This window comes from Grus americana, chromosome 6 (assembly GCF_028858705.1).
Source record: "Grus americana isolate bGruAme1 chromosome 6, bGruAme1.mat, whole genome shotgun sequence".
Taxonomy (NCBI): domain Eukaryota; kingdom Metazoa; phylum Chordata; class Aves; order Gruiformes; family Gruidae; genus Grus; species Grus americana.
The window spans coordinates 21,855,245-21,869,694 of record NC_072857.1 but is presented as its reverse complement, the minus strand read 5'-3'; the positions used below and the strand labels follow the sequence as shown (position 1 = coordinate 21,869,694).

Genomic DNA, 14,450 nt, shown 5'->3' with positions numbered 1-14,450 from the left:
TTAAGGGAACCAAATTTCAAATTCGAGCAAAATTTTTTTTGAGGACTGAAAGAGGGAATGAGTGCAGCAGGGGACAGCCTGAAAGGGTGTCTTTACTCTAATGGTGGCATTCTTCTCCTTCATAAAGGAGATAAATGACTTAAGTGTTTCCTTTGAAGTTAAGTTATATACTTTGACCTAGAACAGAGAGAAAGGCTGATGCTTTTTGAATCCATGAAAATACGGACATTGCTGAAAATAAAGACTTGAAACCATTCTCAATTCTCTCATTAATATTACCTTCTTTAGTCATAATCTTCCATGAGGTCAGGACTAGATAGCCCCTATTTATATACCTAAAGGAGAAGCCTACCTTCTCTCTTTAGTCTCCTCTTTGATCACATCAACTGCCAGGGATTAAGTCTCACCCTGTACGCAGTATAACAACTTGAGAACTATACTAGCTTTTCCCAACCCCCTGAAGCTGAGGCTCTGCTAAAACTTTCAGTATCCTCAGAAATTTGTAAAAAATGACTACTTCACCACCACTGCAGATGCCTGCTTTCACAATTAGATTTCCCAGATCTGTGTTTCATTTCAAAACAGGTGTAACAACTATATTCATCTTTCTCATCTTGAATTCAAGCAAGATGGGGAGCATCTAGCGATGTTCTGAAATGCTGAGTAGCCCCATTCACACTAACATATTGACACAAAGCTCCACCATAATAAAAACAGAGCTCTGCAGAGGTGTCATGTTTGGTTTTAGGCAGCACTGTAACTTTTACCTGATATGGATACCCATTCCAGCACTGTCTGGTATTCCAGAGCCAGGGTGTCTGAGAGAGAAAGAAAAAAACAAAACAAAACAAGGTCTGTACACACCATTTTGGGCAAAGTAAGTGTATATGCTTAATACAAATGAAGTACAAAACTACAGGAACAGCTTAAAATTCACAATTTTTGATAGAGGCTATGAAAACTGAATACAACAAGAAGATTCCTCAAAGTTTCACAGCATGAATTAGAACAACCTGCCTGTTCACAGAGATTTTTGATTGGGGCACCATGACCTTACACAATGTTTTTGTAGCAGTGCAGGCTGGACGTAATCAGCTTGTGCTCAGATCTCACATTACCTTCTCAATAGCATGGGATATCTTGGCCCTAGGCTGCTCAAATATTTTAAAGATCATCCCTTGCATGTGCTGCTACATATAAGCATCCTTCCATACAGGATCCATCCTCTATCCCAGGCACATCAGCTCAAGATAGCAAATCATACCTTTGGCTTCCCTGGCTGAAGACATGACCGTCCAGAGATGATAGATATTACTATCACACAGAAAATACTCTGGTATCTTAGGGCAACATGAAAGGTGCCAGAGCAAATTTATTGTAGCATGCATCTACAGACTCTTGCATTGCACAAAGCTGGGCAGACTAAAAGACTTGGGGACATGGAGCTCTGTTACGCTTCCTGTTTCTTTGCTGCTTGCACAAGATTTATGTGATTATTTCTCTTTCAATGCCACAAGAGAGACTTCTAAATCTTTTCTTGTAAGCAAGTTGTTTCTTTCTGAGTTCTTTAGTTTTCACCTCCTTTTCTGTGCAACTGTCATGGTTTAGTCCCAGCCAGTAACTAAGCACCACCCAGCCACTTGCTCATCCCTCCTCCCTCAAGGGGATGGGGAGGAGAATGGGAAAAAAACCCTCATGGGTTGAGATAAAGACAGTTTAATATGCTAATAAAGGATAATAATAATAATATTAATAACAACAACAACAGCAATAACAACAATAATAGTAATAATAACAATAATACAAGCAATGCACAAATGCAATTGCCCACCACATGTGAAAGGCAAAAAAACTCAACCCAATGCCCAGTCTGTTTCCAAGCAGCGATCCCACCTCCTGACTAGCTTCCCCAGTTATACAGAGAGCATGATGTTACATGGTATGGAATATGCCTTTGACCAGTCTGGGTCAGCTGGCCTGGCTGTGCTCTCCTAGCTTCTTGTGCACCTGGCAGCGTGTGAGAAGCCAGAAGTCCTTGACTTGGTGTGGACACTACAACTACCTGGCAACAACTAAAAACATCAAGGTGTCATCAACATTATTCTCATACTAAATCCAAAACACAGCACTATACCAGCTACTAGGAGGAAAACTAACTCTACCTCTGCCGAAACCAAGACAACAACTAAATGGACTTGAGATAGAAAATACCCATATGGGCAAATTCTTCTACCCAACATACTCAACCATTAAGTATTTCCACATTGGGTAATAAGAACATGACCAAATCAACAGCTACTGAGCAGCCACACTTCCCTTTTTGTGCATGAGCAGGAACAAATACTTTCAAGTATGCATGTGTTGCAAAGCACAGCTGCATCTCAGGTTCTGGCAGCATCTGGACTTTGAGAAGCACATGTCCACAGTACAAGTACCCACCTACTGGGTATCTCACTAGAAAAATGAAAGAAAACTATGGATTCAAGATCTTTGTGCAACTCCTTTACATAACCTTAACTGCTCTACATCCAAGTATAAAGGGGGCAGAATATTATTAGTAGGTCTCCTGGATTAAGGCACGCATACCCTTACAGTGTTAAGTGCTTCCACTAGATTACATTTTTTCCAAATAAATCCTTATTGCTTGAGAGATGGCATCTTCTTTTTTTCACCATCAGATGGAGCAGTTCAGTTCAAGCAAAGCATAACAACAAACATCCAAAATACAATGGGTGAGTGTCAAACCAAATAAAATGAACGCTAAGCAGAATGTTAAAGCCCCAGGCTGAGAATTGGGCTAGTAAAGTCTTTATAGGTAGGCAGGATTTGTACCGTATCAAAAGACAGGATAAATGCTACTCAGAATTACAGCCCAATTCCCAACTGATACTTAAGTTCTAATTGTGATTTGTCTTATAGAAGGTCCTTATAGCCTTTGTTGGTTAACAGTGATGTAATATGATTATTAAAGGCTCTTCCCAGTTTTTTGAATGTGTCCTTCACACGGAAAATAAGATAAAATAAAACTTGCACACCTATACCCCCAGTAGTCCTGAAATGGAAAGGAATAATTCTTACAGTAACCTGAGCAGTATATCAACATTTAAAGTAACAGACGTCCTAGAGTTTCTGATATGCCTCTCACAAGGATGCTGTAAGAATAATTAAAGTCCATCCAAACTTCTCCTTTTCTCTATTAGGAATAATTATTTCATTCAAGCAATTTATTTGTTCAAACATCTCCACAGTAGTTACTGTGCTAAGTGAGTTCTCGTTTCACGCAACAAAAAAAGTCTTTGGAAACAGCCACAGTCCCTCTGCAAGTGTTACTAATATACAGAACCTAAAATATTTCTGTCTGACAGCTGCCTAAATTAGATCCATCCAAATATTGTAGGATAATTCATAGTTTTAGCCAGATTTGAAAAGCTGTAACTGTCTTTCATATCAGATTGAACAAGAGATAAGAGATGCTTCCTACCCAATTATTTTGCTACCTAAATTACAGGTGCTAGCAAAAAATGCACATTTTTCTCTTTCAAATATTATGACATCTTAAGGCTTCTTCAGAGAGATGCCTGCTGTAGGAGCTGCAGATATGAAGTTTTATGTACAATTAATATGCTGAATGCTAAATAAAATAGGCCGCACTGGAGGAACCCATAACTGCAAAGCCTAAAAGGATACCACAAACTGACAAACAATGTAATATACGCATTAGGCTTCAAACATCAGTACACTGCAGAACATCTGCCTCTTCTGAGCCACATAAGGCTCAGAAAGCCATGCTGCCATCTCAAACAAAATGCTTCTGAGTAGCTTTTTGGAAACCTAATGGATCCTATGTGGGCAAGAGCGGCTAAGACAGCAGGGCACCTACACCACCTTCTTACCTCTCTTTCCTCCCCAGTCTCCCCTCCCCTTGACTTGCCTTGGCATCTCTGAGCTGACTCTAACAGCTGTAGCAGCAGGGGACTTTACTCCCTGGTTTAAACTCCTGGTTTAAGCACAGCCTTCCCCTCTGATCTCCACAATAAACACAGTCCTAGACTAAACCTAACTTCTCCATGTAGACCATGGTTATAGTTGGAACAAGAAGCATCTTGTTTAGTCTCTGTGAACCTCACAACTGTGGGATACTCTGTGCAGGCTTCAGCAGGAAGGAGAGAATCCTAAAAAAGCCCAGTCTGCAGTGTGACACCCAGACACCTTCACCACTGGTGAAGGGTGGATTAATCAGAAAGGACCTAACACTGCGTTCTCAGGGCTCAGCTGAGCCCTCCGTGTGCTCACAGGATACGTCTGTGAACTTCCTCGCACCAGGCAAGCTCATTGCGGAGCAGAGCCCAGCTCTTCCTGAAAAGTCCCATCATGGCCAGCGAGAAAAGGTCAGTGACTTAGCTTTGCCACAGATCCTTTTTTGATGAACATAAGAAGTGTGCTACTGTTTTCACGGCCTGTTGAATACCCAAATATTCATTTTACTTCTTGTTCTTGGTATATAATCTCTGAGGAAGGGAGGAACCTGAGGGGACTGGAGAAGAGAGGAAATGCAAGTGTCCTGATAACAAAAAGGCATCTTTAAGCTAGAAACAGAATACTAAAACCTTCAGTACCAATTATGTCAGTTGCAAAGCACCAGACCTACAATGCTGACACCCTCCCTTACAAACATAAAGGAGTTCAGATGGAAACTTAGGCTTTACCACACTTTGGTGCAGTGCCTAATCAGTGCAATATCAATGACGGAGGAGGATGATAAACAGCTGTTGAATCTGCTGTCATTTACAGTATTAAGGAACAAATCTCTATTATTTTCATTTCCTTACAGGAATATCTGTCAATAGCTCTATCAAACCTCTCTCCAACTCTGTGATTAAAGGGAGTAATTTTAAAGAACTCCCGCAGAAATAAAACTTCTCTTGAGACAAGGGAATGACTGAGGATTTGGGAAAAAAAAAAAAAAAAAAAGAACAAATTATCTGAGTTGTCTGCATGCTTAGCCAGAAGCCGTGGGTTGTTTTGCATCTGTTGTCCCATTCACGTATCCTTAGAGAAAGCTTTAAATTGGGCCCTGGCTTTCAGAAGCCCCAAAGCAATGAAAATCTGCATGTCTTGCTCAAAGTGCTGCTAGTACCTAGTCTGTGAAAGGTCAGTTTTGATAGTAAATGGAGGGGAAAAAAAATGTAGTACAATAAAAAAAACTTCCATTTGTGATCTGCTCCTTAAACAGGTGATTTGGCTGAAAGGTATTTTTGTGTGTATTTTACCAGGGAGGCAATAGATGCACCTGATGTATTATTATAAAATAATAAGGTAAATTTTGGGTCATCATACAGTAATAAAAATAATGAAGAATACTCCTCTCTCGTACCTATGTACCCAGCAAAATCCACTGAGTACAGGAAACACACAAAGGCCATGGGGTAGGTTCTCAAAGAGATGGACAAGTGCCGTACACGTCATGTGCAAGAACTGTCCCATACTGTCAGCAAGCCAGCCATCAGATGTGTATGAGGCACGTCATGGGTTTAACTGAATTCCACGCACATTTTATAGAATCAGCTTGTGTCTGTAAATATAAATACATATACACATAAATTTGCAAAATAACTGCTTTTGGTCAGCTAGTTACTTGCACAGTTTGTCTTACTCCAAGTTGCTGTATCAGCAATTGAGTCATTTTTCCTTGTACACAGCATAACTAGAAACCCCAATATGCAAGCTGTACCCACAAGCACTGGTGTTGCTTTGCCCTTAGAAGCATGAACCTACAGATAAGTAAGAGATGTGCAAAAAATGAACACAGCGTTGCCGACACTCATTTTTTCTTTTTGTAGTCCATAAACTTGAAACAAGTAACATAATGCAGAAACACTTCCAGAAGTGCATCACTAAGCCTCTGATAGCAAAAGCCAGCTCTCCACAGAGCAGCTTCTGCCCTAGCAGTCTGGAGTACTAGAAAGAGCTGTTACGCACCTGAGCTACTCCTGACCACACAGGCACGTTGTAACTCCCAAAGGGGCTCTTCCTAAATTCCCAGATAAGTAAGGAAAATCTTCTGACTCTTCCAGCAGATAAAGAAATACAATCTGCCTGCTGTTTTTATCAGAATACAGTGTGTAAAAATCCAGGAACATCATGATGGAATCCCACAAAAGCCTATTTATGCTCAAAACCACATTTTAAACCAAAATGAGATATCCTCAGTCCAAAAAAAGATTTTAAGTTTCTTCTGAAATAAGAAAACTTTGGACCGTGTAAAACAAAACCAGCACAATACAGAAATCCTGAGCATTCACCGTGTATATGCTCACTACTCTGCAATCTCAGAAGGCCGAGATTTTATCTAGCTTAGTTAATGTGTTTGGATACAACTTTCCATAATTTGAATCTGACAGCTACAAGCAATATTAAGTGGAACAGAAATTAGCACTATTAATTACAGTCAAGATAATACATACTTCTGGCAAAGTTCTACCCACTTCATTTATTTTGGGCTGATATAGGCAAAGATGTCTCAGGGCATTTGTATCTCTACTTTCTTCAAGCTACAGCAGGTCCTTGCTCTTCATGGAAACAAGTGGTACAACTGAGGCCAGAAGATTTCCCCTTGATTAGCATTTACTTAGCCCCCCAAATGCTGTGTGCAATTTGCTCTTATCCTTAGACCTAAAGTTCGCTGTCTGATACGCAGGTATGATGTATGACATATACACACTCTTTTTCTCAACAGCAGCTGCCTTGTCCCACCGCAGGCAGACACCACCTCCTGCTCGCGTGGCCCAACACCTTGCCATATTGTGAGCTTTACAGCCTACCTACCTAAGAGTGCAATTGTAACAGCAGGGGAGGAGGAGACCACCATCCTTCTGTTGACTGCAAAATGCAGAAATATTTAACGCTTTCCATCTCTTTTTTATTATTCAGGAACTGAAAATTACAGGCTTTTAGTGAATAGCACCTTTCATAACATCAGCAGAAGGACATCATTCATAATGAACAGTTGTTTTGGGGGGCTGGGTTATGAAGGGTTTTTTTGCATTTGATTTTCTATGTGCCGAAATTAAATAGTATTTCAATGTTCACTTTTTTCCCCAATTACGGCTAGGGATTATAGCAATTTTTTCTTTGTCAATATATTAATAAGCATTCCTCTTACACATCACTTGGTTGAATAAGCACTCGCTTAGAGGGGAATTACTTAAATTGCTTGCTTTCTTTTTATTTCTGCAACACCTGCATCCTCTTGGCATGGTATGTGGAATGGCTGCTGACATTAGAGAGAAAGAGCACACAAAGCATCCTTCTATAGTTTCCCATGCCAGGGTCTCTGTGTTCTCGTGCAAAAATGATTCCACCCATTTATGGAAAAACCAAGAGACTTTTCAATAAATTAATGCCTTCAATGAAATTCCACAGTAATCCTGGGTTTCCTTCCCCATCTTCTTACTTGGCTCAATGAGTATCAGTGTAAGTATAGACTACTGCAGCCTTTCTCTCTTAAGGAGAATATATAACCATGAAAACATTTGCTTCCACGTATAATGTACAAAGTAATACGCTTTCCCCCTATTAACTAATTAATTAATTTTTGTAAAACAAGTCACAGTTTTACAAGTCACAGAAAGTGACTTTTTTCACAAGTGTCAGTATTTTGCAGCATTTTTCTCTCCACCAGAGAGAAAATGAAACTATTCCTCATTTTCCTTGATTTTTTAGAAATTTACAAAGGAATAACCAGAACTCTCTGTGTCAGCTTTTCAAAGTTTCTATCACCTTCCGCTAAGTTTGCTCAACCTCCGAGGACTTCAGATTGATGTCTTACAAACTTTCTCTGATCACCTAGAAATGTGTTGGTTTTTTTCTTGTTATCCTCAAAAAAAAATACACTGGCTACGACAGAACCTGAACCATGTTAACATGATCCCTTCTTATTGTTGCATTTGTTTTGCTATTACTTAAGCATTTCTCATACCAAAGTCTCACAGATTTAAAAAATACATCAGACAGTTTCCACTCTCCACTGGCCACCTCTGAGAGGCATCAAAGGAACAACCTTAGCAGTGAATGATGTCAACGGCACTGGCTGGTATTGTTTATGGCAGGATGAACTGTGGAATAAACTGACTCTCCGCAAGCACCAGTGTTTAGTCACCTAAATATGAAAATTAAATATACTTCCCTCTACTCACAAAATCACTAAGTTTTGACAAAACACCATGCTGGGAACAGAAAGAACTCAGCAAAATGATAAAATCCATGGTTACTATTTTGCACAAACTTCTGCGTGTTCTTCCTTCCAGTGACTGGTGATTTGATTTGGGATGCAGTTGCTTCTCTCACCAGGAATAGCATTTTCATAAATTCTTCACAGAATCAGGCAGTCATTCATATTTCTTGGCACAGCTGACAATAGAAGTGAAAACAATGTGACACATCACCAATGAACCTCCTGAGGTTCTCTTCTCATATATTGTGACTAAGCAAGCTGTCACAAGTTTCTGCAGAACTGGTTTTTTTTTTTTTTTTCTCTAGAGCTTAGTGCTTTCTGTCTGCAGAAGCAAGGTGTTAGGGGGAAAAATGCTTTTGCAATGAAGAGCGCTTAGCCTCACCTCTCAGCAATCTACACTGCTGATTTTCAAACACAATTGAAAATGATACTTCTACTAATCGGAAACTGTAAAATATACGGAAGGATGCATAAAAGGCCAAGGTTAACAACTATTACTGGAAGATGCACTTGACATTTCAAATGCAAATATATGTGTGCACAAAAATATTTTTAGAAAAAATATAAATTCAAGTTTGGATTTATTTACATAAAATTATCTCTGGATAGGTAGAGTAAGCTCCATGCACCACATACATCCACTTTTCCCTTTAAAAATATGATGTACAGAGATCTGGTGTTTATATCTTGTGCTGATAAATGCATAATTTCAACTTCCAAATGATGTGGAAAATGAAGATGGCAAAAGGAACAGATAATCCTAGAAAATCTGGAAGGGTCCTAGTATCAAGGCATTGCATGAACAAAAGTGAAGAACACTCCAGCTGGATAAGCTCGCGGCTGCAGCATCTCCTCCCCCTGCTCTGACCTGCCAGCCCCCAGTCCCCTTACCAGGCCCAGCCATGAAAATATTTGCTCTCATGTGCGTACCTTCTTCTTCTGACACTTCCTCTGCTAGCAGCTCTGTAGTAAGCAGAACTTTTAAAACCTTCTGCCTTCATGTATAATGGTAATAAAATGTTAAAGTATTCTTCCATCATGAGCAAAGTGGGCAGCCAGTGGTGCTATAACAATTTAAAGCAGCTGAAGGTCTACGTAAATATTGTAGAAGCCAGGCTAAAGTTCCTATTCATTTGCAGGTAACAGGTTTCCCAGTGACTCTACTCTGGTAGAGTTGCTCTAGTTGCTAGTTATAGTTGCTCTATCTGCACTGAAAAAGAGTGCATAAAAAGTAACGGACACATTCAGCCGAGCACTCCAGATGCCTGATAACACTTTGGTGAAGCAAAGCAGCTGTAAACCCGTTAGCTTTACAGCTGCCTTGTATTTTTTGATCACAGAGCCAGACCACATCAATTAGCCTAGAATTTGCATCTAAGAGGGTATTTATTGATTTATTTTATTAAAACAGACAACAGGCAACTGTAGGTCTGGAATTAGTCTGTAAAGAGAGAGTGCTTGAGGTTTACATTTGGCAAGCCATACCTTGGTAGGAGGGTGACCTGTGTAAAATTATACCTTCAAGAGATCAGTTAAAATCCCAAGAGCAAATTACTAAAAAAATAAATATGACAGTTGTCCCTGGAAGATCACTGCAGAGCTGTGTGATTTCAGAGTACTTCTCATTTTCCTACAGGATGTAGCTTCAACGAAGCTCCAGGGTTTCCAGTGCTCTGATACTGCAGTTACTCAAAGGCATACAGGAAAGTGGTTAATAATTAAACTCATCGCTGCACATCTACTTTCTGTAATTATAGCTCCTATCTGTGGCTGCTTTGCCGGAAGAGCGCATCTATCTGACTTTGGCTAGCTGCTGACTTCCATGCCATGCGCTGATGGGAAGTGTTTACGACACCCTCCGTCGTACTCCTGATGCTGACTTTCGGAAATCCCCAGGGAGCTGCTTTCCTTTGCGGGATTCACTGCGTGAGGTAAGGGCTTGCCTCACTGACATGTAACATGCTCCATTGCTCCATGCAGCCCACAAAGGGAGACAGAGTCAATTTTTAATAACAACAAAACAACAACTCCTTACTAAGCGAGCATTGAGGTATGATTTCAGACACAAAACCAGATCGTTAGGATTGTAGTATTTATGAACCTACACCTCCTACTGGAAAAAAGTTGTATAGATAAAAACCAAACAAAACCCCTCCACCTTTCACTCCAACTGCTGTGTTTTGCTGTACCTTTGTAAAAGCACATTGCAGCAAGGTCTCAAAATCATCCCTGACAGCCTGAAAATTAGAAAGTTATTGCATCTGCAGAATTTATACTAGGAAATACAGGATTTCTCCAGTTCACAGGGCCAAGACTTATCCCCAGAGACGCAAGAGTGTGTTTGAATCACACAGTATCATTACAGGCGGTTGGTGAGGAAGCCTTTCGTCCGTGAACTCCTCACTTTCAGTGCTGCTACTAAAACCCTGACAGAAAAGTTGACTGCTTCTAAACACAGAGACACCACCAAGTCCCACCTGACGACCAAGGGAGTAGAACTCGTTCCAGACAGGTTGCTGGAACAGGCAGGCTGAAAGCTCCCCATCTCCAGGCACACCAGTGTGATCGTCACTAGATAAGGACCCATTTCTAAGCACTTCAGTCACTGGGCACAGCTAAAATGAGGCATAACCCTAAGAAACGACAAGTAAAGACAGACTAGACTCTTGCCCTCCCAACTCCAGTGACTGTTGCATTTTTCTGAGGTTAGTGCATACAGACTGCATCAGGGCAATTTACCCATGGGGCTGCAGGTGTCTTTACTACTGAACTACTTCTTGGTGTATTTAATAATGCTACAAGTACTAACTAATGCCTGGAAAAAGCCCAGTGAGAAAACCTCTCTTGTATTTTCCTCCAACAGAATGAGGGGAGGGCAGGGAGAGAGTATGTTAATCAATTTTAATATAAAAACATAGTTTGCAAGGAATTCTTCCCAGCTCAAGTTCCAAGTCAGTGGCTGTGATAACATTTACTTCACTAGAGCAAAGGAAGACAGCCAAAATAATTTCCCAAGCCTTTAAAAATGTCATTTCCTCTTTGTTTTTCACCTTCCCCTCTGCCTGCGGAAGTGCACAGATACAAACCTTTTGTTCTTTCCATTTGTCATCCTCCCGGTGGATCTATTCAGACATAACTTGCAGTGTTTTTCTGCAATTGATCTACTAAAACAACTAGCAATAAAAGTGGCTGGTAGAGATGGGAGCAGAGGAACCATGCTTATGTTTTATAACTGCTAAATCTATATTAAGATTTTATATGAAACCATAAACAGTAAATTTTGGGCACAGCAAAAACCTAGAGCAACTGGTCAAGAGGAGAGTTTGTTCCCCCTTAGTTTATTGAGCCTACAAATCTCGGGGACGGGACAGGACAACAACAAACAAAAACCTAAAATCCCTGGTGGAACTCCGTAAGTCACACGTGAGATAACAGCAGTTAAAAAACAGAACCGAACTCTGAATTAGATTTGAACTGAAAGGAGTATTTCCACACGCTATCTCCTGTCATTGTTCAATAGCCAGTAGCCAAGATCATCAATAGACAGGAGAAATAAGAAAGCTCCGAGAAGTGTAACGGGGTACCACTGGAAGGGAATATAATATGAAAAAAAAATACAGTCACCAATAATGTATCTAACAGGCTCTTTTCCCTACTACATTAAGGGTAAAGTGAAGCAGCTTTATGACTCAAAGCCCTTATGGTGTAAAAATACATATTGTTCTAAAGGTTGTACTAGCTTAAGTGAGGATACAGCTATCCTGCTGCAACTCACTGCCTCTACAGTGAGTTCAACTCAATAATAGCAAGTCAAAGAACCAGTCAGATCATTATTAACCTGCTCTTATATCCAAATATGTACTCTTTGGTCAGGTTCAATTAGCTGTGGAAAATAGGACTGCTTCATTCATCTGAATAGCAAAACATGAAAAGCTCCTGGCAATAGCGAAGTGCTGCGCTAAATACTTTGTTCCAGGTATGAATGAGCCACCTTAGTTTCCAGATGAATTAAAGCTATTTTTAATCATAAAATTGCCCCAAAAAACCCACTTCTGGAAGTATTTCCTCTAGATCTGCTATTTTTACGTATAAGACACTGCAAAATTTGTATCTTTCAGAAAGCTGGGCTGCTAAGATGATGAATAATGTGCTGAAGTCAAAACTGGACACCAGTTCACAGGGGGACACAAGGTCTGGCGGCCCCTCTTTAACCAGTCAGAACAGTGTATGAGTAGTAAAGATGCTGTGTGTGGCTTGATGCCAGCTTAACTCTCCAAATTGCTGATTACAGAGCATTTACTTATAACTCTGATGTTATTAAATACCCCCAGCTGGATTCCAAGCAGATAAAATGAATTCAATTCTAGATATATTTTTTAAATTAGTGCAGTGCTTTTCCTCCCCATGCTATGTCAAATTTGTCCCCATTGTCTGCATTTGAAAGTCCTTTTGCCATCAGTGTCCTATTACTGAATTAGGAATATCACTGATATTCTCCTTTTGCTTGTTTCTTTCAAAAACCTTCTGCTTCCTTTCAACCACAAATGCATTCTGCCAGCCAGCTTAGCTTTGTCCTCTTTTGCCTGATCCAGTTATTAAGTTCCAACAGCTTACACAATAAATTATTTCCTATGCTGACTGGCCTTCAAATCCTCATTGTCCAAAATGCATTCATTTTCCTTGTTGATGTACACTGAATTGTTGGAATCATTTAAAATTAAGTTTCTCCACTGACTTTGATCTTTCTCACAGCATGACTCATGATTTGTATCTCAGACATCCAAAGCACTCTATTAATCTATCCTAAATGCCCTCAACAATTTTTATGCCCTTTTGAAGAGATATCTGAAACAAATTCCTTTTCCATTAGATGGGATCTAACTTTGGTCTTACTGGAAACCTTTTCCACTCATGATGCTTATTTAAAAACATAATATGGCATTTCTTCTTTTTCACAACAGCATCATTCAGTTGTCTCTGGCACAAGTGAATTAGAAATTATTTTATTTAGCACCTAATGCTCAGGCCTACTTTCATGGAAAGAAATAAGAGTATGATTGGATTTAAACATCCAAAATTATTTTAGCTTAACGAATTTCATCACTTACAGATACTCAGCAATCTGTTTTCCAATGTAAAAAAAAAAGTAATCAAGAAAAACAGAGTCCAAATCAATTTTACAGCAAGTACACACTGCCACAGGCAGGCTTCACTTCCTCCCTGAATGGCATATGTATCACATTATCCCTCTGTTAATAGCACAGTAAAATATCAAATATCAGCACCGTGTTAAAAGGGCTCCAGAGTGGCCTCTGACATTCTTCATTTAAATGAGAATATTTATCCAGTGTCAGGCAGATAAGCTCACTGAACAAAAGTAATGACAGGGTTTCAGTAATAGAGAATATAACAAACTTTCAGGTATAACATGGGAAGGAAACCTCACAACAGATGCAGACTAGACTAGCAAAAGGGCCCAATTGAATGCCTGCTTCCAGTAATTCAAGAATGAAGGGGATAGAGGGCAGCAGCAATAGCTCTGGAGGGAAACCTCCTGCTTCCAGCTCTTGCCACATTCTTGTTTTCTAGAGTCAGTTCTGGTTTACACCAAACTGGTAGATATGTCACAAACTCATGCTTTGGTATCTCAGCATTAAAATCAGAAAAATTTAGCCTGGTTTAAGTTGTCTCATTCTAAGAATCAAATGGTCAGAGTGATCTCAAAGTCCAAGGGCTTTTATTCAATAGGGCATTTCTGAGCTATCATACTTGTAAAACATAGGGCTTTTAGGAAGCACGGTATCAGCACTATGTCCTGGTTAGTTACATATGCCTTAAGAATATATATTTGCATTTATTTATCTGGAACCTAATTTGCAACAATGCACGAGCCCCAGAGCAGAGCATTTGCAGCCCAATGACTGCAGGTTTCATTTCAAACAGGATAATTTTCAAAATTATTTCCCACTTATTTCTTCATTTCTCAGTCCAACACCAACTAAAGGAGTAACATAAGCTTGTTTGAAAGCACAGATATCTTCTCTATTAGCAACTTCATTCCACTGCAGACCTCACAGTATCATGACTTAGTGTGCACAGTAACCACAAATACGGCACAGCTTCCCAAGTAAAGCAGCTAAAATGTCAGCTTCAAAACTTGTCATCAAGCTAGGAAGAATCCTCTTCAGCAATATCTTTACAGAATCAGTGACATTAG

General features: G+C 39.8%; 1 protein-coding gene across 2 annotated transcripts in view; it reads right to left on the bottom strand.

The window, feature by feature from the left end:
• The window catches only part of CERS6 (ceramide synthase 6), a 125,198-nt gene that overhangs the window by 37,921 nt on the left and 72,827 nt on the right, over positions 1-14,450 (bottom strand). For both annotated transcript variants that reach the window (XM_054830835.1, XM_054830836.1), the window contains exon 5: positions 768-818. In XM_054830835.1, the coding sequence (XP_054686810.1) occupies positions 768-818 (51 nt within the window). The remainder of the gene's footprint in view (positions 1-767; positions 819-14,450) is intronic.